The sequence below is a fragment of the Melanotaenia boesemani genome, chromosome 2 (assembly GCF_017639745.1).
Source record: "Melanotaenia boesemani isolate fMelBoe1 chromosome 2, fMelBoe1.pri, whole genome shotgun sequence".
NCBI lineage: Eukaryota > Metazoa > Chordata > Actinopteri > Atheriniformes > Melanotaeniidae > Melanotaenia > Melanotaenia boesemani.
This window is the reverse complement of record NC_055683.1, coordinates 25,435,532-25,460,335: the sequence shown is the minus strand read 5'-3', so window position 1 is coordinate 25,460,335 and position 24,804 is coordinate 25,435,532. Positions and strand designations below refer to the sequence as shown.

The 24,804-nt window shown below is 37.8% G+C and overlaps 2 protein-coding genes across 6 annotated transcripts in view; both read left to right on the top strand.

The window, feature by feature from the left end:
• The window catches only part of LOC121629994 (adenylate cyclase type 9-like), a 31,973-nt gene extending 17,189 nt beyond the window's left edge, over nucleotides 1–14,784 (top strand). The window contains exons 2-10 of the mRNA XM_041970000.1: nucleotides 5,065–5,237; nucleotides 6,468–6,578; nucleotides 6,984–7,240; nucleotides 7,410–7,512; nucleotides 8,071–8,279; nucleotides 9,236–9,395; nucleotides 9,611–9,753; nucleotides 9,954–9,977; nucleotides 10,356–14,784. Coding sequence (XP_041825934.1) covers nucleotides 5,065–5,237; nucleotides 6,468–6,578; nucleotides 6,984–7,240; nucleotides 7,410–7,512; nucleotides 8,071–8,279; nucleotides 9,236–9,395; nucleotides 9,611–9,753; nucleotides 9,954–9,977; nucleotides 10,356–11,703 — 2,528 coding nt within the window. The 3' untranslated portion in view covers nucleotides 11,704–14,784. The remainder of the gene's footprint in view (nucleotides 1–5,064; nucleotides 5,238–6,467; nucleotides 6,579–6,983; nucleotides 7,241–7,409; nucleotides 7,513–8,070; nucleotides 8,280–9,235; nucleotides 9,396–9,610; nucleotides 9,754–9,953; nucleotides 9,978–10,355) is intronic.
• A 2,537-nt stretch (nucleotides 14,785–17,321) lies between these two features.
• crebbpb (CREB binding protein b) overlaps nucleotides 17,322–24,804 on the top strand; it is a 45,277-nt gene continuing 37,794 nt past the window's right edge. For 4 of the 5 annotated variants that reach the window (XM_042002229.1, XM_042002246.1, XM_042002237.1 and 1 more), the window contains exon 1: nucleotides 17,323–18,189. In XM_042002229.1, coding sequence (XP_041858163.1) covers nucleotides 18,105–18,189 — 85 coding nt within the window. In that variant the 5' untranslated portion in view covers nucleotides 17,323–18,104. Of the gene's footprint in view, nucleotides 18,190–24,804 lie in introns of all 5 variants that reach the window. The other variant, XM_042002219.1, reaches the window with a different exon arrangement.

Genomic DNA, 24,804 nt, shown 5'->3' with positions numbered 1-24,804 from the left:
TTATTTCTATGTGCTTTGTTGTATGTAGGACATTGTAAGTGTGTGCCAGGCTTTTTGTTGCTGGTTGTTTGCATTCCACTTAGTTGTCCTTCTCTTTGCTTGGGGCCAGATGAAATTACCTCTGTAGTGTGTATTGGTGTGCCTCCACCTTTTTTTCAGTGTGTTTGTTTGGTGCACCCAACCTCTGTACTGAAGCACACTAAGCACCATGCAGAAAGAGCTCTGGAACGGCCATTGTTCCACGAGAGCTTGGACATGCTGTGAAGTGGCGAGAGGAAGGGAGGAGTTGAAGTGATAGTGTTATTTGTTTGCAGATGTTTTCTCATTTTGCACTCATACGTTCTAAACAAAGGGGCTTGGAGAGGGAGATAATATGACTGGGCTCTAACAGTGAAAGGTTATCTACTGTTCCCTGTCAGCTAATAGCAAAAGATAGTTCACACACTTCACATCCCATAATGCCCAGAGACTGTCACTAATAGTGCTCTTCAATTAGCCCAAGGACATCTCAGAGAAAGAGGGGCCAACACACCTGCTTCAGAAACCATCAAAATGATGTGCAGAATGACAGATGGATAGTAGAATACACATACACACTCAGCAGGAAAGAAACAAAAGACATCACTTGGAACACACAGCATGAAGCTTCCTGACCTTTTCCCTGCTATGAGGCCTTTAGAGCACAGCTGTATTCTGATGATGCTGGTCCCTGTTGAAGTGGACTGTGAAGCAAGCTGCTTATCAGGGCCACAATTTACTGCCCGACAACACAGCAATTTCAGCTGCTACAAAGTTAGATTGTAGATGAGATTGTCCTTGAAGGGAAAAGAATAGTCACACAAGCACACTCATCTGCTTAAAAGCTCATGTATCCCCTCATACAAGAACACACAGATAACAGAGCCTCTGATGTGGATATCTCTTGCTTCTCTCTGGCTGTCACAACTGATGTAAGGACAACAAGATGAGATCAACGTAACAAACATCCACATTAACCTGTGGAGAAATGGTCATAGATCCTCAACTTCAGACCTGTATTAGTCTATTTTTGCTCTGATAGAAGAGAGAGCTGAAATAATTGTAATCAAGCCCACAAGACATTTATTTTTTTATGGAAGCTGAAGCCTAAGGCAGTGATGGACACAACATACCGCAGCTCCTGTTATCTCCCTTAGCAATCAACTTCGTTTCCCTAAGTTATGAATGCTTTTTTTTTTTTTTTTATTCTGACCTATTTCTTCCTGTTACATTCACTCCATAAATCATTTTGTTTTAGATGTGTTGGCCTTTTTCATTTGGGTCATGATTCTCATCCACTATAAGTCTTTCCTGGATTAAAGCCACCTGAGTAAGAAAGCCAATGGCCAGGCAGAATAGTCTTTAATATTTCTTTATTTGTTTAATAAGTCATTTGTTTACTTTTAAGAGTTCCCTAACTAAGTGAAGTGTCCAAGTGGGTACCATGATAAGAAGTTAAATTCTCTCAATTTTAATAAAGCAATTTTAATGGTTCCTTTTGTGGGATCCTACTACCTTTTTGGGACTCAAAGGAATTATTCTGTCCGATAGTTTCTTGCAGTTGCAACATTTAAAGGGACACTTGATTATTCTCAATTGTTGTACTAAGAGGATAAGCAGAGTAGTCAGTGAGCTCTTAAAAGGGGCTTTTTTTTCTCTTTTGCCTGTCGCCAAACACCCCATGCATGCTTAGGATGGGGGATTGAATTGAAGACAAGATTAATGTAATCTGTTGGTTTTCCTAAGCAAGGCGAAAAATTTGTATGGATTGGCTTGTATAAACACCGTTATTATAAATTTCAATAATGGTTGTTTTGTTTTAATTGGATCTTAATGAATTGGCTTGAACTGATTTATGTCTGAAAAGTACCTTGAGATTATTTTGTTGTGCATTGGTGCTATTCAGATAAATCTGAATTAAATTTAATCTCTCATTTTTTTCTTTTCTAAAATGTGTACCTTGATGAAGAAATATTTGTATTTGTTCTTATTGCTAGTATGACATTTATATAATATCAGTTAAGCATAAAAATCCATTGGGCAGAGTATTTAATGTGCTGTTGCACACTATTGCACACTCACATCTGAGCTGTTAAGTTAGATTCTTCTTGAGGACGGCTGATCCTTTCTAAGTGGACAATTTTCTGCTGCCATCTTTTCTTAACTTCACGTAATTTCCAATGAGGTCAAGGAAAAGTACTTAGCAAAAATACCAAATTTGTTTGACTGTTCATCTAGGTCAACACCTAGGCTTCTGCTGACTTGTCAAGCAGTGGAGTTCTAGGATCCTTGTGAAGGTGTGTTGTCCTGCATACAGATTAAGGCCTTCTTGGATACTGTGGACTTGCCATTGTTAATGATGCTTGAGGGCCGGCATATAGTTTTGGAGGTAATTTTCAGCTTAAAAAATGGTCCAGTAAGCTCATTATATTGATAGCAATCCATCTTGGTAGAGTTCTCCTGACTTACAGGTGCCTGACTAAAACTGGTGTCCTATGTCCATTAATGATCTAATATGGGGCCATCCATCTGCTTCATCAAAAATAATTATACCATCAAGTATTTCATACTAAATCTAGAAACTTAAGCTTGTGAATCATATTTAGTGGTGGTTGTATTTAAGCTTTATTTATCATGTCTCTGAACTCTGCCCTGTAAGCAGTCCATTCATCTTACGATTTAGCATTTTTCACTGTCAGTTAAATCTCTTTTTCTGGCACCTTTTTATCAAAGGTAATGAAGCTGCACATTAATTATGCACAACTTAATCTAAAAGGTTAATCACTTAATGCACTCCCTGCTTCATCACAAGCATCACCTGAAAAGTTCTTCATCCAACAAGCATTCAATAGTTTGGAATAAAAAAAATATGCATAGAAACAATAAGGCCGGAGAACTTACTTGCCTTGTAATAGTGCATGCAGGGTAGCTTGAAATGCTGCATTATCTTTAATAAGTTGTTACGCTGATAGGGAATAAAGGTTGAATTGTCCAATGATTCTTTTGAGAAGGATTTTTTTTCTCCTCAATTTATTTTTCATTCATTATTACTCTGTAGGTAGGTAGGCAAAGACTTGCTTTAATCGTCATTTAAGATATATTGTAACCTGTATAACTTGGTCACATCTCACCTTTACCCACAGTTTTTGATATGTTAACCTCTGGGACTTTCACAAGTTGAGAGAACATTGTGTGTCAGTGGAACTCTATTATCTCTTCAACAGTATCAAGTAAGTTAAAAAAAAAGGCAAGAGAAATGGAGATGGAGGGGGGAAATAACCCTGCTGAGCCATGAACAGAATTTGGTGCTATGGTGGGAGGAAGAGTGAGATTTCATTAGCAAACTAATGAAATCAGTCAACGCCTTGTGTATGTGCTGTTTGTGCACAAGGTTCTGTCTAATATACGACCACAGTTGCACATTTTCATTTTCAGAGCCAGTCAGAAAGACTCCTCAGTTTCCTGCTGAGCTTTTCTCATCCTCTGTGCCATTCTGCATCACTGGTGCAAAGAATTAGTTTGTTATTACTGCTTTTTACCACCTTCATTTCCTACCCCAAATCTCATCCACCTATTTATCACCAAAGTGAGCCCATCTATCTACTCCTATGCTTACTCTGTGTAGGCTTATGGGTGTTGTGCATTGATGGTTCTGTGAGTGTATCGTAATGCCCTTGTCTTTACATCTATCTCTTTACATCCACGTTCATATGTTATCACATTACCTATCCCCTCAAGTTTTGTTTGTGTACAATTCTCTGAAAATGGGAATGTGTACCCATGTGTAAAATGTGCGGTCATTGTGTGTGTCAGAGTGAAGCCCCAGGGTGGCTCGGCAGTAGCAGACATGTCTGAAGTACTTAACGCAGACAATTCTCAGAGCCTGAGGCTACAACTATGTTGACAGTTGAATTATGTGGCTAAGCACACACTCACCAGTATTTACCTGCGCAGCTGACAAACACACACATATACCGGTTACCGTTGTTGTGTTCTGTCACAACATAATGATCTAGACTCAGAGATTTAATGAAGAGGAGTTTAGTCACAAACAGCTGGTCATCCTGTTTCAAGTTATGTGGACTAAAAGCCCATTTTTTAAGCCATCAAAACCGTTTTTTTTTCCCAATCTGTATCTATCATGGTACCGGTGAAATAAAAACACAAACAGGAATATTCTGGTTAACCAGAGTGGAAAAGACTAGAATATTTTTTACTGAGAGTACAAAATGCACTATTTAGAGCAAAGCAAAGGATCTTATATCTCAGTGAAGCAGGAAAGCTATTGCTATCACCAGGTAACAACTTCTTTACAAACTGCCTGGTTTAGTCAGTTTCTCTGAATGCCAGTTCCTGTAGCTTGATCACATGGATGGGTGAAAAAAACAAACAACAGAAACCTCGTAGGAGCGATGGAAATGTTATTATGTTGATAGAAGTGGGAGGAAGCAGGTGTTCAAATATTTGGCTCTTGTGTCCAAAATGTGGTGTCTCATGGTCATTGGACGTGAAGATCAGAACTCCTCCACACACTGATGCACGTGTACCGTGTAACATATACACATGAAAGATGAGATCTGCCATTGTGGAAAAGTCGAGATAAAAAAGATTGAATGCAAAGAAGTTCAGTGTCATAAATCAATTCTCAGGCTGTAAGGAAGTTTAGTGAAATTGGTGTGATGAACAGAGAAAACTGTGGAGAAAAATGTTGACCTTGGCACATTTTGTATGCCTTGCTCATCCCTTATATTTAAAACGACAGAAATGGTTACAAACTTGTGCAAACACATCATACACTACATTTATATACATGTATATGGACTACAAAAAAAAAAGAATGATTCATGTGCATGACCTTGTCTTTTACAAGTGGGAGAGATTTATATTCAGTTCGTTTCTTTCTTTAAAACCTGCTTATATAAGTCACTAAGGGATTTCATCCTGGGTACTGGGTCTCTGCTGAATCCTAATGCAACACCATAACCACCAGTACCTTCATATAGGCAGTGATGACAAAACAAAAACTTTATTTGTTTCTTTTTCCAGGTCTGAGGACATACCTGATCTCTGGCAGAAAGGTTGAGCTTCATTCTCACTGCAGCTGCTCCCAGATGGGGTTGTCTGGGCTTGAACTTGCAGATCCTCGATGTCCCATGCCCAAAATGAGCACGCCTGAGGGAGCCCCTTCAGCCTGTGCCTTTCCCCCAGATGGGACCAAGGTGTGTAGTAACTGTTGGATAAAAGTAAGCAGAAATGTTGTTGAAAAGGCATGTTACTTGGATTGTGTATCATTTTGCATCTACACTGCCTGAGGAGGACCACTAAGCTCTATTTCTACCACAACCTTTTTCCTGTATGTGGGTGTATCAGAAGCTTTCATGGATATTTTCATTTTTTACAAGCAAGAAGTGTTGACTTTGTATTGATTCAGTCCTGTATTATGTTCAGCTACACATGTCCATGTGCTCCATGTAATTAGGTAATTCTAACTTTGTACATCCTGCATGGCTAGATTGTCTCTAAACTTCCTTCACTTTTGATTCACCTAGATTTGTGTATTTTCAAGATGCTTTCATTTGTTTAGCAGCCTAGTTCACATTTAGTTCTAAAGAAATTTGCAAGTAAAGTGGTAAGATCTTAGAAATTAGGCAAGGAAAAATGTTTCCCTTCCCAGCCACTACTTGGTGTAATAACTGACCTTAACTGCTAATTAACCCTAACAAGACCATCCATACTGTATCTACCTTTACAGAAAAAAACTGAGGTGTAGTTGCTGGGGCAGAACAGAGAATGAAGACAATAGAAGATGATGTGGAATCAGTGGGAGTACTTTAGTTTTTCAAAAAAATAAAAAAAATACTTGATATGTTAATGAGCAAACTCAAGCAGGGGGGCCCTTTTCAAGTTACCTGCAACTGATGCCCTCTCTATATACAGCTTGTAATCCTCTGCATGGCTCAAATCCAGATATGACTTATTTTGAGTGATCTTTCATCTTCAAAGGATTTAATGACAAGTGTGTGAGGATGTGTAAGAAAGGTGAGGACATACTTGTTTGCATGTTAAATGTGCTAAGTGGGCACCCAGCAGGTGCTATCTGTGATTTGCATATTTGGTAGAGAGCATTTAATTAACAGTATCTTTATTAACTGTATCTATGTCATGGTCAGCTGCTGCACAGAGATCTGTCATCCTCATGCACTCAGTCGCATGAAATAAAAAATTGATGCAGTAAAGACTTTTAATTACCTGTTATAATGGAGCCTATTTCTTAGTTTCTGCTATCTTAACCTCTAACATTATCCTAAGTTTAATAAGTCTCCAACTTTATATATTTTCCTCTGTATAACTTAATAATTCTTAATAAACCTTAATAATTCTCCACCTTCTTTCATACCCACATATTCTGTTTCTCCCCTCTTTACCACTCATTTCCATACGCCACAAAGTTCCCCTGTCTGTCCTGCAGTGTGAACCTGATAGCAGGGGAGGATCAGGCTCTGGAGGAAGAAATGGTGCATAATGGCTGCCACGATGAACACAAAACCAACAGCAGCAAGGTTAGTCTGTTGTCACCTGATGCAAGCAGAAAATAAGTAAAAAAATTTTAATTACTGACATTTATGTTAGGAAAAGTGTAGAATATCCATATTGTGTAGCACATTTTATGTCATGGGAGCTCTATTTTATATTGGGGCATTTAATGCCCCGGAGCACCCCCCCCCCCCCCCCCCCCCCCCCCAACAAGTAAAAAATAGTTCAAAGAAATAGTGCTCCATTAGTCCCAGTTAAAATATCCATACACATTGATTTAAATTGAGGTAACTGAAGCACAGTATTTGATTTTCATATTTCCTATTTAGAGCACTTCTTAGTATTGCTGACCTACTCCCAAAACAAAGATCTATTATCACACCTTCTTCTTTGGGAATTCAGGATCTCTCTCAAACTGCTCCTTCTTTTAGGACTCTTCAAATCTGAAGTGCTCCCCAGCGGTATCTGCTGGGCGCAGCCCCAAGGCTGTGAATGGCCTGCTCAGTCCTAAACTAGAAGCTTTGAATAACAGCCAGACATCACTGTGTGAGATGCTGCAGGAAAAGGAGAAGAAGACGTGGAGTGGAGGAGCCATGGGCATGGACCATTCAGCTCTCATCCCACTGCGATCCAAGAACTTCAGGGAGAGGAGTGATGCTCACTTTGTGGATGTTATTAAAGAGGACAGGTTAATATAACTCAAGAAAAGCTTTATAACAGTCTTTTGAAATTTGTAATCGTAATGCACAGATGCAGCTTCCAGTGTTTAATAGTAAAATGTATGCTGATTTTTACTTGAATTATTAATCTTTGAATGTGAATTGAACATTGCGTTTGATTTCCTATGTGTCTGACAGTCTTATGAAGGACTATTTCTACAAACCTCCATTACACAAGCTGAGCCTCACCTTCCTGGAAAGGAGCCTGGAGTCTGCTTACCGGATAAGCTACCAGGAAGAGGTGTGTGTTCCTCTAAACTGTGACATATTGATGCCCATATGCTTACTTAAAGAAAAGGTGTGGATGGATATGTGTGTATTTTTATATTCATTTATTTATGTGTGTTGTGAGCTTGGACTGTAACATACTCTAAGCTACCTTTTGTCTCTGTGATCTGGATATCATTAAGAATTGAAGAAACATCTGCCTTTTCATTAGTCCTGTTTTAGCTGTTTTTATATGTGGGCATCTATATTAGATAACACTTCAATGTCTTTGTCCTTGTTAGTGTTTCTCTTTGTATGAGTCTTTTCTGTGAAGCCTGTTAGCACTACGTTATCACTAGATGGGTCAAGACTGCGGCAAAGAGAAATCACTGCAGGACCTTAAAAGCAGTTTTGTGTTAGGTTGCAGTGCCCTCTGCTGGTGCAACCTCAGAAGTGCACGTTTGATATCATGGCTGCATCTCTTGCAAGACGAACTGACCGATCTAAGCTGAGACTTAATTGAAAGTTTAGTCATTTATTTTCATCTTGCTTCTGTCCCAACCTATTTTGTTTTGTCTGTCTTGCCTCCCAGGTGGAGAACCAAGCAGCAGTGCAGACATTTGCCAGCCCAACATTCAGTTGCTTCTTGGACATGCTGCTGTGCTGTTTAGTATTTCTGGCTCTGTCACTGGCGTGTTACCTTCGGCCACTTGTTACCCAGCAAAATCTGTCCACACCAGCACTAACTCTGACAGCTGTAGCTGCACTGCTGGAGGCTCTGGCTCTTTTTTTTGCTATTCGGTAAGATACTAAGGAATGACCGTGGTTTGTAAACTACCAGTTTAAGCATAATCCCAATTTTCCAGAAAAGTTATTGAACAAACATTAAAGTTATTTTTTTTAATAAATTGAAACCTTTATTTAACAGACAAAAGAAAAACAATTCAGGCTTTTCATTGAACGGCTCACTTGTATTTATTAAATATAAATTAATTTGATACCATCAACACACAAAATCGTAAGAAAAGCAAAGAAATACTGAAAACTTTATTATGTAACAACATGCAAAGCAAATCAGCATGTTGGAGTCAAAACTGAGAAAACATCAGTTTAAAAGTTTTATATCCCTGTTAGATGTCACCATTTAAGGACAAATGGTTTTTAATTTCTCCAGAAACTCTGTCATACATATTAGTTTAGATGGGGCGGTTTAGAGTGGTCATCCTGTAGCCCAAGGGTTGCGGTTTGATCCCTGGCCAGAGAGCTTATGTCGAGGTGTCCCTGAGCAAGACACTGAATGGGTCGTGGCTGAGCGCCTTGCATGGCAGCGTCCGCCATCAGTGTGTGAATGTGTGTGTGAATGGGTGAATGTGACGTATATGTAAAGCGCTATATAAATACAGACCATTTACCATATGCAAAATACATCAGCAAAATGCTTTCTGCCAAAAGGAAAAAATATATGGGCAGTTTGCTTAGTTGAAATGTACTTCAGCAGAGATGAGAGGAGAGGGAATTAAGGGAGAAACTGATGATACAAAAATTTTCTGTCCCTCATAGTTGGTGTGTTGATATCTTCAAATTACCATATTTTTTGTCCTTTTCTTCATATGATGTTAAAACAAACTAAGATACAAACTATGTGTCTACAGTATGTGTTTGGAATCAGTTCCTTTTCCAAGGTGTAACCAGACTGGGCTTTCCAATGTCTCATGGTAAATTCTTATCAGTCATGGTTTCTTGTTTTTCCTCTCCAGTATGGCTTTCTATCTGGACAGTGTGCTAAACTGCACTCAGGTCCTGATGAGAGCTGTCTCAGGCTGGGTAGCCCGTCACTTGATAGGAGCTGTTCTGGTGTCTTTGCCTGCTGTAGCAGTCTTCTCCCATGTTACCTGTGACATGCATTTCTCCATTCAGGTGAGGTCAGGTTTTACTTTTTTTTTTTTATTTATTTGATTGAATTCTGCTTACCTGTAGGAATAGGATGCTTGTAAAATGTATATTTCTGACTCAAATACACATTGTCTTTAGCTGTGAAGAATGTTTTTAAAAACATATTCAGAATAATTTATACTATTCACAGTGCTGTTTGCTTATATTGTCCTTCTCTGTGTGTCCTTTTTCACCCTTAGTTCACCATGTTCATCTGCTGTGCTATAATCATAGCTATCATTCAGTATTGTAATTTCTGCCAGCTCTGCTACTGGATGCGCTCAACAATAGCTACGCTGGTGGGGCTGACGATTCTTGCCCTGCTTTTTAGCTCCCCCTGCAGGTATGAACAGTGTGGAAATGTATGAACATGTAACATAATTGTTGGTTTCAAACCAGATTTTTAATTAAGGTTTTTAGTAGAGAGATGATGATGCACACATTAACATCTTTCAAAAAGAGCTAAATCCTTTTTATTTTATATTGGATTTCTTGATGTTCTTGATCCATTAATTGTTCTTGCTTCTGTTTAATATCTTTCAGAGTTGCTAAGAATCTCTTTTTCTGGTAAGGAAATTGTGTTAATATTTGTGTCAGAACTGCTCAAACCTTAGGTTAAAACTTTTTTAAATTTATGCTTTTTTTTAAAAAAAGCCACAATAGTGAAATGACATAAAATGAAGGAAATGAGTATGCCAGTTTTAAAAGTGGGACTTTAATCATAGCTGGCATCCAAAACTCTCTGCCAATGGGGGATTCTCAGTTTCTTTCAAATATATTTGATTGTTTGATGTACAGAACTTCATAGTGTTAAGGTACATGATGTCATGTCTTTTTTTTTAACACGATCCCTTTGTTCCACATTTTTAATTTAATCTGGTTAAGCAAGTATAAAAATGGATGGATGGTTATAAGTCTGCCCTTCTTTCTCTTACTCTCAACCAGGTCTGATGGTCAGAACAATAGTAGCAACAGCTCCTTCATTTTGTCTGAGAACCCAATAGATCCTGAACCTCAACCCCATCCACAGGAACTTCTTGGTCCTGAGGTCTGCATGGCATTTTTCCTGCTCCTTCTCCTTGTCTGGTTCCTTAATCGTGAATTTGAGGTCAGTTACCGTTTGCATTACCATGGAAATGTTGAAGCTGATCAACACCGCATCAAGATTCAGAACATGAGGGACCAGGCTGACTGGCTACTCCGCAATATAATTCCAATCCATGTGGCGGAGCAACTTAAGGTCACCCAGAGTTACTCAAAGAACCATGACAATGTAGGTGTCATATTTGCCAGTATTGTTAACTTCAGTGAGTTTTATGAAGAAAGTTATGAGGGAGGCAAGGAGTGCTATCGTGTCCTCAATGAGCTAATTGGCGATTTTGATGAGCTCCTGCGGAAGCCTGCCTTCACAAATATTGAAAAAATCAAAACCATTGGTGCCACTTACATGGCAGCAGCTGGACTCAATGCTCAGCAGTGTGCAGATGCAGCCCATCCTCATGCACACCTTCGTGCTCTTTTTGAGTTTGCTCTAGAAATGATGCGAGTGGTGGATGACTTCAACAAGAACATGCTGGGCTTTGGTTTCAAGCTTCGAATTGGATTTAATCATGGGCCTCTAACAGCCGGGGTGATTGGGACAACTAAACTTCTCTATGATATCTGGGGAGACACTGTCAATATTGCCAGTCGTATGGATACAACAGGTGTTGAGTGTCGTGTCCAGGTTAGTGAAGAAAGCTATTGTGTGCTCAGTGGAATGGATTATGAGTTTGATTATAGGGGCACAGTTAATGTCAAAGGAAAAGGTCAAATGAAGACCTTCCTTTACCCTAAAAGCAGTGACAGCGGCCCTGTGCCTCAGTACCAGCTCTCAGTCTCACCAGAGATCCGAGCACAGGTGGATGGTAGCATTGGGCGCTCTCCCACTGATGAAATCGCCAGTATGGTGCCCACAAGCAGCACGACTGCAAGCTGTCCCAATACTACGGTACCCAGGTCCAGCCCTGAATCCTCAAATGCAACAGGGCTTAGCCACATGAAAGAGGCAGAAACCCGCAAAAGACGTCCCTCCACAGAGACTTCTTATGCCAAGCGATCTACGTCTCACAGCAGCTTGACATCTACACCTGTAACCAATCTTGAAGGACCATCTCAAAATGACAAGTTCATCATCTCATCCTTGGCCCAGCAGCATTCAACCCAAAATTCAGCCAAGTCGCTTAAAGACACGAGGATGGACAAATATGAGAATGACTGTGACAATAAAGCTGGAGAGTTAACAAGGCTTTAAGGATTTGTTACAATGGCACTTTTATCATCAGCCCTCAACCCTTTAAGCTCTCGTTCCTGCTAGATGACACATGTAAGTGCTATATATTTGGTCCTACTTGAGGTAGATACTAAGGGAGGTTGATAGACATCGGCCTTTTTGCATCAGCCAGGAAGCAGAATGTTTGTAGTGTAAATATGATGGCTGGTAATATCAAGGGTGCTTGGTGGACAACAAAGAGGGTGTCAGGCAGGAACACACAGGAAATGCTGGTTTTCCTCTTGCCTCCCATTGTCTGGCATTAAATTACTTGATTATCTTTGCACCTTTAATCTTGATTATTTCTTTCATATGTCATTTAAGTGCCTTTAGAATAGACTAAGATGTAAAACAAATCTTTTTAAGTGATAAATTAAAGGGAAAAACAATGTGAAAACTTTTTTTTTGAAAAAAGAAACAAACAAAAAAACAAAAAGCTTTGCTTTTGTTACAGGTTTACTTTTTGAACTATGTTTTGCTATGATAAATTTGCCTTTTTATCCAAGAAGAAAGTGACAATGTAAGAGGACTCACAATATGAGTCAAATGAAAAAAAAAAGTTATTTGAAGATGGTAAAATTTGCACGTTAATGCTCCAGAGCCTGCATACTTGTTAAAACTAGACACAGCCAGGATTAATCAATCTAGGCTACAGTGTGCGAGTATATTTGCATGCTTGTTGTGCAGTGTCTGTTTGTGTAGTAAAGCCAAGCAGGGTTTAATGAGGAGAGGTGCCTATGAGTTACTCAAATGACTTTGTTAAACTGCAGGACTACAAATAGTCAGGAACCATCTTTGACAGAAAAATAACTTTATAGCTGATTTGGCAGCTTTTTCTCTTGCCACAGTTGAGAGCTTTGTATTTCCTCAATAACGAGATGATTGCCTCAGCTACATTAAATGAGCATGCTTGCAGCATCGTAGGCTACTAGTTTGTGCCCTTCTCCCGAGATCCAGACTGTTGTGAGAAATTATTTAACATTGATGAGTGTTTCAGTGGATCCTGTAAGGTATTGTCGTACCTAAAGAATGTCTTAAGCCATGACTACAGATGGACAAAAGAAAACTGCCTAAGGATCGCAATGCATTACACTGTGTTAGTTGATAGTGCTTTGAAGACGTGGATAATCAAAGTGGAATGTCATAAAATGTGTTTAATTGTGTTACGTGTTATGTAAAACTTGAGCTGTTTATCAGAGGCACTCCTCTCTGACATTTAGGATTTGAAAGACAATAGACGGAAGCAGCTTAATGCTTTTGCTGATTCAAATTTTCAATGGCATGAAACTTAATGTAATAGCACTGTAAATTCAAATGCAATTTACCAAATGTATTTCATACCCATAGGTGTTTTTTTCCTTTTCTAGATTTTTTAATCCATATTATAAAGTTGGAATATTATACAGTTATCTTGCCCTACATTTCCTCTCTGTCACTGTTTCTCAGCAAAAAGGATTGTGTGCTCAAAGGCAAAAAGGTTTACTATGAAATCCACCTGCTTGTCTTATTTTTGTATGCTCATCTTGAACACCACCTCATATTTTAAACTGCCATTTGTTAACCAACTGTTTAGCCATGAAGCAAACAAATATTGTAAAAAAAAAAAAAAAATAAAGCATCACTTTGCCTTCTCATCTTTTAACCATTTCTGTTACCTGTTGGATTTAACATTACCCCTCATATTGTTTTTTTTTTTATCTTCTGGAGTTACATTAGCATGTGCCTTTTTTTTCATTTCAAGTCAGTTAAATTCTAAAGTTTCATAACTCCCAAAAGCTGACAACTATGAGTATAATTTTGCTTGAATTAGACTGAATTCTAAAGTTTTCGGACACAGTAGAATTTGTGCAGTGCCTTTTCTTGATATGGACAATTAAATGTAAAACTAAATAATATATATTAAAAAAATGACATTATTATGATTTAATAAGGTTTTTCTTTCCTTTTTGGTTCCCCTAGTTTTGTATTGCATGCCATATCTAGCTGGGTTAATTTAAATGTTCTAACATTAGATTAAAAGGTAAAATCACCTTATTTTGCTCATGAGCACACAAACTTTGTAGCGGTCCAAAAAATGTTTATTGATGTACAATAAAGGGATAATAATCATTGTTCTTATCTAAAGTGCTAGTAGAGGTGATGATTCTTGAGTGTCAGGTAAAACATATACTCTACATGTCTTTATTTTCCTTGGTAATTTTGATAAGCTTTTTAGAAAAACATGCTTTTTGTGGACTCGTAACATTTTTGGGACAAAAGGGAACAATAAGATAGCTCTGTGTAGCGACAGATTAGATTTTTGCCTGCTTTGTTTCATTATAAACATGAGCTTACAGTATGTGTTAATTTAGCTGGGTGTTTTGAGATGCAAGTGGCATTCTGAACCAGCAGAATAATGCACTGGGAAAATGTTGATGCCAAAGAGTGTCATTGCCATCTCTTGAATTTTCTTTGAAGGTTGCATCATCTTAATTAGCCTGTGGTGTTTTTCCAGAATCAGAGGTTGATTTCATATTTGCTATTTAAATGCAATTGCACAAGGCACTATTTTTTTTTTTTTTTTTGACATTCAGCCTTTCTATTGTATAGTATCTAGCCATTTTCTATTGTTTATATACACGCATGTATTACATAGTCTAAAGAACTTGATAATTTGAAAAATGTTGAAATCATAGTTGATTACTTTTGATTTCATGTATGGAAATCTGTATGAGTGTTTGTAAAGATGTGCATTTTTGTGTGTTTTGGAAGTAATGTTCTTAGCAGAAATGCGATTTGGAAATTTATCCAACTTCTGTTTCATAGCAGAAACTCTGACATGCTAAAACATTAACCAATACATATTTCAGATATTTTCAATTTGAACTAACCAAATGAGTAAGAATAGGGAGACGCTACACAATATTAATTAAGTAGTATTGGAGTAGCTTGTTCTTGCTCCCATTCAGTCTTAATGAATTGTTTTTGTTTTTCCTTTTTTCTTCTTCTCTGGGTATGTTTTTGTACATAGCACGCTAATACGTGAAGTGAAATTTAACACTGAATAAAGTCAATTGCTGGGAATTGATCTCTAATGAATTTGTAGCTTGTACACTGTGGAGTTGTGCTTTTAAGAGAAAACAATTACAGTATGCTATTTTTATGTTACTTTATACTTATGTTTTTTATTTCAGTGAATTTTTAAACTTTTTCTTACACTACATTTACTGTAAATAAGAGTTTTACTTGATCATTACTGGTTATTTTATAAGAGTTTACAACTGTAAAACTTATTTATTCACCATCATTTCTGTTGTCACATAAACTAGCAATGAATGCACTTAATGCATCATCATAACATAGTTATTGCATTTCATTACACATGAGCTATTCGTTCCTATTGGTACTTCTGGGGAGGAAGGGTTGGGTTTTTTGTACTACACGATTCTATAGTATACATAATCAGATTATTGGGGTCTGCGATGGCCCCAGTAGTAACTCTACAACATCAACAGTATACTGAGAGTCTCATAGAGCTCAGTGAGACTGTGGAAGACAACTCTAAACCAAACTCAAAGCCAACTGCACAAGTTGACAACAATTAGCTTTGTCTGCTATTTCTCTGTATGGGTTTCAACCCTTTCAGTGAGATCATCTCAAAGAGTGGCTACAGATAGAGGTTCTGTAGTGGAACAACCACCATCCTCTTGCCATATAGAGGACATTGAGTTGTATGCCGGGGCGGAGCAAGAAATCGACTCACTGATCCATTTTACCAGATAATGCAGAAAGGATATTGGGATGTCATTCTTATTTGATAAATGAATGGTATTAAAAAGAGGCCGCAAGGAAGTCAGTAACATCAAAGTACCTACAAAGAGTGAAATGGGTCCTGAAGAGTTGGCTTAGTGAAAAGAGCAAAGTTCAGGCCATTAACACTTGTGCCCCAGTGATTAAATCGGGGGTGGGGGGAGAAGACCATCATCCCTGCATGGCATGTATGACCGACACCCTGAAGAAGTAGCTGATGTTGAAAAATCCTACCAGTAACTACAGTAGCTGATCTGAAAGATGGCACTGAGACTTAAATCATAGCTGCTTGAGAAAGAATCCTTGGTGTACCACACCGTACAGAACTCGAGGTGCAGGCTGTGCAAAGAGGCCTCATGGAGTGCCATAACCAGGTTGCTGGAATAGGGCTGGAAGTGTCAGGGTAAAGATGGGAGATGCTGACAAAGGTGATGAAAATGACAGAGCTAACATCTCGTGGGATTTCCAAATCCAGACTAATAAACTAGTGATGGCTAACCAACTGGACATTATGGTACCTGACAAATTACAGAAAGCAGCAGTATTGATAAATGGAATGATCTCGTATGACAAAAACATACAGAAAAAGAAACACAAGAAGCTTATAAAATACCTAGGACTGAAGGAGGAAGTTGAAAAGATGGGGGGGGGGGGGGGGGGAGGGAACATTTGTATCTGTGGTAATCAGAGACTGTGTCCTCCAAACTGGGAGAGTGGCTCTAACAGATCCTAGGAATATCATCAGAGATCTCTGTCCAGAAGAGCAGAAGTTAACATACTGTGCAGAACCCTCAGACTGCCAGGCTTATGGTAGAGGACGCAAGCTTGAAAGAAGGGTCAACTGTCGGCAGGAGCGTTTATTTATTTATTAGGTTAAATGTATTTATTCAAATATTTGTTAAATTCAAAATTATATCAAGACAACTTATCAAATTTCTACATTTTTGTTACTTCGAAAAAATGCACTTGTTTTGGGCATCTGTCAGCAAAATTAGTGACAGTGCTATATACAATAGAATTATCCTAAACTCATGGTTATTTGATTGTGATTGGCATATGGAAATACTTTGCTTCCATTAGAATAATATGTTTAAAATTTATTTAGCCAATACAGGACTTGGTTTTGGTAAGTGTACCCTTTGTTTTTCATATCTTTGTAAATACTATACTTGAATAGTTGAGTATTATATTTTGCAAAAGTGACTTTTTTTTTTTTTTTTTAATAATTTTCTATCTATAACCATCAGTACTACAACATTCTGCATGGTATTTTTTATGTAACTTATCTAATTTTAGACGTTTAATTTTGTGCACACATTCAATGCAATAACTAATGGTTTAATGGTTTTGTTTTAATGAAAAGTAACGATAGCTGTGGTATACAGTGGAGTTAAAAGTCAAATGTTTTTCCTAACAATATAGGTTTGTAAAGTTAGAATGAATTATATGTGCTAACTGAAATTTTAATTGCTTCTTTAATTATTTATAATTATTTCTTGACGAGAAATAAATATGTTAGGTATAAAGGTTGGTTGTGGTTGCTTTGCTTTGAAAATTGCCTTTCCCTTCTATTAGCATATTTTAACATGTAGAAATAACTTATGTTTTTATATAGTTTGAAACGGCAATAATGCTAATTTAATTTTTATTCTATTACACCTTTGGAGGCAACTTTATATACGTCTACATGACGCACGGTGGGACACAGGTTTACGTCAGGGCGTCAGGCACGACGCCTCCCCCTCCTACCCCCACAGTCTATCTGGGAAGAAAAAAAAAAACTTTTTTTTTTTTTTTTTTTTTTTTTGTATCGGAGGAATCAACAGCCGCCATCTTGACGCGGCTCAGAATCGGGATTTCGGGGGGAGCATTAATTTTAAAAAACCATCGGAGCCACCCAGACCCGGCTCAAACGGCTTTTTCCCCGGCAGAAAATCGAAGTGTTAGTTCTTCCGCCGAGAATTTATCCTAACATGTGAAGGGAACATGTCTTTTTGTCGTCACGAAAGCCCACTGTATATTTGATTTCCCTTTTAGACAGCGTCGCTGCTTACCGTATTTCCGTCCAGAGACGCTATATTTATCGATAGACAGCAACGAAAAAAATATCCACCACATAGAAAATATTTCGGGAATTTTCTTTTTTTTATTGGAGCCAAAACCTGATTTTTTAATCGGTCGTTTCGACAAAGAAAAAAATGATTACGTACATACGCGAAACTGGCGATCTTCTGGGGAAAGCGATTCGCGTGCGCATCGTTTAATATTTTATAGTTGATTTTTATTTATTTTTATCGAACTGAAATAATTTTTGGACGTAATTATTGAGGATAATTATGTGGGTGTTGGGTGTTGGATTATCATGGGGTGATCTTCGGTGGCGAAGCGGGGCGCTGTTGCCTTTCTTTTGAATTACATCTCTCCAGGCAGCGTTTCGCCTGTCTGCCAGAAAAGAAAAAAAAAATTCTTCTAAAATTGCTCCTTGACGTGCAGCATTGGGAAAAGTTACCTATTTCTAATTGCCAGACGACGTGGAGCTGATCCTGCTTATATTTTCCTGTATCGCCAACGATTCATAACATTCACCGACCAGGATGGCTGACAATCTGCTAGATGCGGGACCCCCCACTGCAAAGCGACCGAAGCTTAATTCACCCCTCTCCGGATCAGACGGCCCAGGTAAGACAGGACATGGCTTTACGCATCAAGGCTAATTTAATGGCAAAGAGTATGTTTTATACACCAGTGTACACACCAGTCTTCCTGCTAAAAAGAAAGCTGCAGTAAAATAAACCTATCAGTCCCCTCAGTGGGATGCGCAGATGCTATAGAAAAACTGTACATTAAGTTCCTATGGGACCGTTTAACTTTCTAAGCAGATATTTCATTTATAGTATGAAGAAAACCCAACACGCAAACACAAACTGCACCTTCGTCACAAGATGCGACTGCTCAACAGGCACAATTTCAGTCTAACTTGTTAGTCTTGTAAGAATCGAGATACTATTAAATTTATTAAGTCCCAAACCTCTCATGTACAGGTGAGTAAAATTTTGACAGGATACTCTGACTTTGTGGTCTTAGTGTTCTTTTGGTGTCAAGTCTAAAGTAATCTTGATGCATCTTCATGCATAAACTTTTTCTTTTTCTTTTTACATAAATTTATTCTCTTTTAAACCTTTACATCCTGAAACATATGAAAATACTGCCTTTGATCTGTTGAGTTGGTTTGGATTAAGTTTATTTCTCATTAACATGTAGACTGTGCAGATGCTGGACACCACACACACTTGAACCTGTATGGATTGGTTCAAGAATGCCACTGAAAAATCAGCCCCTTTTCCTTCTAGTCAAGAATCGGTGCTAGAGCAAGTAGGAAACAGAGTAATTTTGAATACCTTCACCAGATATATCTGCTTATGGATGACATACCTACTGAAGGGGTAAATCATTAATACAGTCACAATATAATATTAAAAACATTTAGATGAGCCATTGAGTGATGTGAGACAATATTGCATGCCGATTCAACTCAAAACACTTCCATTCATCTCAAATCACAAAATGCAAATAAATATATAGAAATATAATTTTTTTTTCCAGCACTCAGATATTTAAGTACGTAGTTAAGTACTTAGTTATAATAACTAAGGTAGTACAGTAAGGTAACATTACAGTAAGGCAGTAACCTGATTTTATAGTTACACACAGTACCTTTGGATATTGGTAATTTCCTTATCAAATTTAAATAAACACTGTTACACTAAAGCAAAAGTAAACAAATTTTTCATTTTCTTTACCAGTATGTCTTACAAATGATTATTGTATCATGTTTGATCCTAATTTTTTTTATTTGGATTGATACTATTGGCTTGTAGATCATGGAATTAGTACATTGATGTAGATTAACACCACTAATAACTACTGACTTAAAAAGGTAGCCTGACATGATATCATTGAATATTACAAATGCAGTCCTAGGATTTTTATCCATCTAACCTTCAGAGGAGCTTTGACCAGTTGTGTTGACCATTAAAAGAAAAAGAGATTATTTTATAAACTTGTGTATTCTGAAGATGATGCATTGTGTGACCACTTAGATTAGTAACTGATGGCATTCCTCTTCCATACATAAAATGTTATGTTTATCTGTGTTTTAATGCTTGTCATGTATTGTTATACCCTGATTTATGTTAGTAAATTAAATAAAGATTTTTTTTTGGGAAGGTCACAACTATTTTTCTTTTTTTATTTTACTTCAACCTAATTTATGAAAATTTACTCATTATTTTTAGTTTTGAGTATACACTAGGGTTAAGGTTTTGTGTCCAAACTTAATTCTGTTATTTCTTAAAAACATATTAAACCTACTAAAAACAATTTGAATTAAACGTTAAAATCAATTAATCGGCCAATATAATATTCTGACTATTTACCCTGACAAAATTTTTGGCATGTTAATGAGTTGCATATAGGATGTTCCTTCCATGTTACTTTTTACATGTAACACGTCCCCCTATGTTGTTTATAAAAGTTTTTATGATGTCCATAATCAACACAAAACAAGCCTTTGTGGGTTGCTCTTTTGCCCCAAATATAAATTTCTTGGTCTACTTGCCAGTAGAAGGTTTTGGTGGGTCTGGAGCATCTAATTTCAACCAAGGCAGTTTTGGGAGCAAATGATTTCTGCCATCCTCACTTTATACACTTTAAGTTGACTGGTGCAGTCTTCTTGACTTAAGCGACAATTATCTTTTACAACAGATGTGATTTATTTATTTATTTATTAAATAAATATTAAATATTAATATTTTGGGTGGTTTTAATATTCAGCCGAATGACAATCCTAGGTCTTTTTATACGCGGTTGCTGATTAGGGCTAGGTTAAAAAAATCGATTTATTGATTTTAGTCGATTTAAATTAAATCCAATATTGATTCAAAAATTGCAGTTCACCCATCATCCACTAGGGGCTGGCTCCGAAACAGAGCAAATCCCCATAGACTCCCATGTTAAAAAGACCACCTTCGCAGCATAAATAAACATGTCTAAAGCCTGGCACAAAAATCCATTTTATGATTAATAGGTCAAGTTTACCTTCATGACAACTGTGAGGGGGATGAATTTTTTTCTAACTCAACCATTTGGATGTTATTTAATCTTGAAATTTGGCATAATTAGGGGCGTGTCCTTTTGATTGACAGGTATCCAATATCCGTGGCAAGAAGGGAGAGTGCAGCACAACTGTGGTTTTAGTTGACTAACAGCGTGCTTTAGCTTTAGCCCGCCTACCTCTGTTAGCTGGTTAGCTACCGTTGCTCGGGCTTAGTTCGGTTAGCTCTTAGCGGCAGGCAGCTCAGAGTTTGATGGTTGTCAATCATCCACCCCCACCTTCACAGTCCCCCTCTCAGCTCGACCTCTTTGACCATTTTTGGATTTTCCGGGACTAACGACATGCGTGACGCTACCAAGATGGCGACAGTAGAAACACCCAACGAGCTTCACTTTTGCGCTTCAGAAACCTACGGGTGACGGTCCAAAATCAGCTTCTCTTGCTGAGATGATGTGAAATTCAGATGTAAACGGGGCTGTCAACCTTCAACAACACCATGCACGTAGTTTAAAATAAATCCAATATGGTCGTTTAAAGTTACATTTCTTCTAGAACAGGTTTACACTTGGTCCTTTATCAAACAGTAAACAGTCTGATGCTATTTATCCAATTTACATGACGATATGTCAGGGCTGCTCTCTGTGTCCACGGCAGTGAGCACACACACATAATTACACAGACATTTACGCACGCACACAGGTTTCCACACAGAGTACATGCATCAGAAAACACGTCAACCAGCTGAAAATCAGACAAAAATAGAGTTTTCTAAATTCTGTCAGGCAGGTGAAGATGGAAGCATCTTGCTCCAGTGAGGAGCACATGGATTATTTCTCCATTTAAAACGCTGATAGTGGTGTTATGCCAATAGCATCACGGCCATCACGGCAACGCACACAGCTGTACAAGCTGAATCTACCGTCACTGATGGAATTTCTAAGTTGTAGTACGGGTTTAAATGGATTCAGTATTTTTTGTAGATTTAACATCAGCACACTATCTGAGATCTGAACTTTAAGAATATTTAGAGTGACTCCACTGAATGAAATGGTATTTTCTGTCTTAAGTTGTTTTTTTTTTTCCTCTTCACAACATTTCTGGCTCTGAACCTGGGGAAACACTGTATTGTTATGGTACTTAAGAATTAAATGCAGATGTGTCAGATCAGATTATTACAGTAATGTGATTCTCACAGATAACTGATTTTGATTGTCAAGTAAATGCACTGTGTTTAAAAAATGATTTAAGATGCCTTTAATAGTCAAGAAAAAATGGTGGCGTTACATAATTAGCATTAAATGAATTGATATCGAATCGGATTTAATCGAAATCAAATCGAAAAAGGCTGTTGTTAGTTGAATCATTTCCGGAAATTAGTGACGATACCCAGCCCTATTGCTGATATTCTTAGAGGGATAATATGAACTTTGACTTTGCAGTTAAGTTGGCTGACACTGGACTGCTTCACTCTCTGCTGTTAGAAGTTCTTTAGGTTTTTCTGGGTGTGTTATTACACACATTTATGGTAATACACTTGTCTCCTGTAGAACCCCCTCTCTTTCATGTCACTTCAAGTATAAGCAGGGGTAAGAGAATAACTTCATCTGTGCATTGAGCATTAATGTTCAAAAAGTTCAATTTCTTTATGTATATGAATTGATTCAAGTAGCACATGGATATTGATCATGAATGGTCCCAAGATCTCCATTTATTTATAGCTGATTCAGACTTGACTGTGTATGTTGAATATCTTGAGTGTTTCTATAATAATTTGATTAAACTCAATTTGGAATTTAGACTACGTACTATTACATATTGTTTCTAAATTACTGTACTTGAATGCAACAGATGGTTATATTTACTTTTAACATTAAATATCTATTAGCAATTTTAAAATGTAGTTGCTCTTATCAAAATGAAAATTTGTGTACCCTGATTGATTTGGTTTACTTGTTCATATTATTCATATAATTGTTTTTGACTCATGTCCATTATTGGCAGTTGGACAGATAACAAAGATGTGCTTTTACCACATGCACCCTGCTGCATGCAAAGCTGTTGTTCACAGGCACAGATTAACCAGTCTCTGAAGTTTATGTTAATGTGTGACACTTTTTTTATGGAGCTCTAATCTTGTGTCAGTATGTGTTTGCACCCATGGCCACAGGCCAGTGTTAGGCTTGTTTTCAATTGTATGGCTGAGTAGGCTTGTCACTACCACAGGCGAGAGGCAGACACTCTCCAGCCTTGCTACTTACCTAGCAGGCTTTCTCCATCAAATGTTTGGCCTGTGTCTATGAGAACCAAACCCTGGGTAAGCATTCTTCAGCAACGTTAGCATCTGAACACTTTCAAAACAGTCAAATGATGGCTAAATGTTGCCTCTCATTAGACTGGTAAAACATTGGCAAACAAAACTTTGGATCTACTGGCTAATGTCTCTGTTGAGGTGGAACTGATTGAGATGTGGAGGAGGATGGGAGGGACTGGATACCAGCCAGCTATCTTTTGTCTTGCTCTACTCTTACCCATTGTGTTCAACACATCCACACAATCAGGGGTTAAATTGCATTGTGGCTCTCTGCAGCTCAGCCCCAGTGTGTACACCTTATATTCATGGAATATTTAATTTTGCATATCTTCAATGTCGCGACAGGCCACATTTCTGAATGTGAAATGTTGTGCTCGTTCACATAGACGTGCACAGGGGGGCTTGCGACGCGACACAAAATAATATAAGAACTTTTGTAGCTGTCGCGTGGCACTATAACCAACCAGCGAGGGGCTTTATTGACTGACCAGTGAGAGCAGACTATATATTGCAGGTTTTTTCCCATACTTTACAATACTTCACTCAAAGATTTTAAAGATGTAAATGAAAAGGGACACATGTGGTGCCAGGGTGAATTTGTCTGAACAGAGGTCCTGGATTTATCTGGATCAGCCTTGGGGTCTGCCATCAAATGATTCATGATTCGCCATGCTATTTCTTTGTTTGTTAAATGGGATGAGCCCAGAGTTGTCTTTCTCTTTTTTACAGTAGAGTCAACAGCAAGATTTCTGTCAGTTCAAGCAAAATCTTGTGACTCTTCATCCTTCATGTCTTGTCTGTCACGGACTGCTTTGAAAATGTCAAAATTCCCTCCCTCCAATGTCATAACCAATAAAATTTCTTGGAGAAAAGCTATCAGAGAGCGTGACACATGACACTGCCGCCATCACTGCTGTTTGTTACGTCCTGTGTGTGTTGGGTTTCACCTGGGTGGCGTCCTGTCGCCTGTCGCTGCCATTTGTCGAGTCCTTAAGATTTAAAACTGAGAGCCAGATGGCTGAGTCACAGGTTGATAGAAAGGTAATTGCCAATGTTGGACTTATACAATGTTTAAATTTTTCAAAACTATAACATTCAATGCAAGATTAAAGGTGGGGTTTCCCCATAAACTGTTAAAAGTAAGCAGGGTTGTGAGCACAATATTAGAGTATATTACACTGTGGCTGGGTGATGTATGCTAATTTTACAAGCTGCCAGTTGCAAGATTAACCAGCGAAAGTGAATTAGCCCATAGTCTTTTCTTTTTCTTTTTGCCTTGTCCCTCAATGACTGATTATTGTGCAGACCAGAGGGATGTTTCACCTTGTTTGTCAGATGATGTCATGTTTTGTAGTCCAATGAACCCAAATTAACTTTGAAATCACAGCTTGCCCATACAGCAAATCTTATTTTGACCGCACAAACAATGCTCATATTTTTGGGACTTTAAATAGTATGATTGCGCTATTATGTGACTTGAAAAGATGCAGTGAGGGACTTTTTTTGGTCACCCTTACATTTTAATGCATTTCCCAAAAAAATACCAAAAACAAGTTCTTTTCCATTTTGTGGTTTTCATTGACTTGTAGCAAATGAGTGCAGGCCCAGTTTTACATGTGTTGTATGCCACTAATTTAATACATCTGGAAGTCATTATGTTCCTCTTATAAATCACCAAATAAAGGGTTTCACATATGTAGTGCCAATCCAATGTGTGGAAAATAGCTTACTGTTTCTTCAGTTTTAAATGTAGTCCCATTTATATATATATATGGAGCAATCAGGGCTGTGTCTCACAAATTAGGCATGTGGTTTCAGAAAATTAGAACAACACTGGAGGTCTCTGTCCAAAAAAGTGCAGTTTTGGATA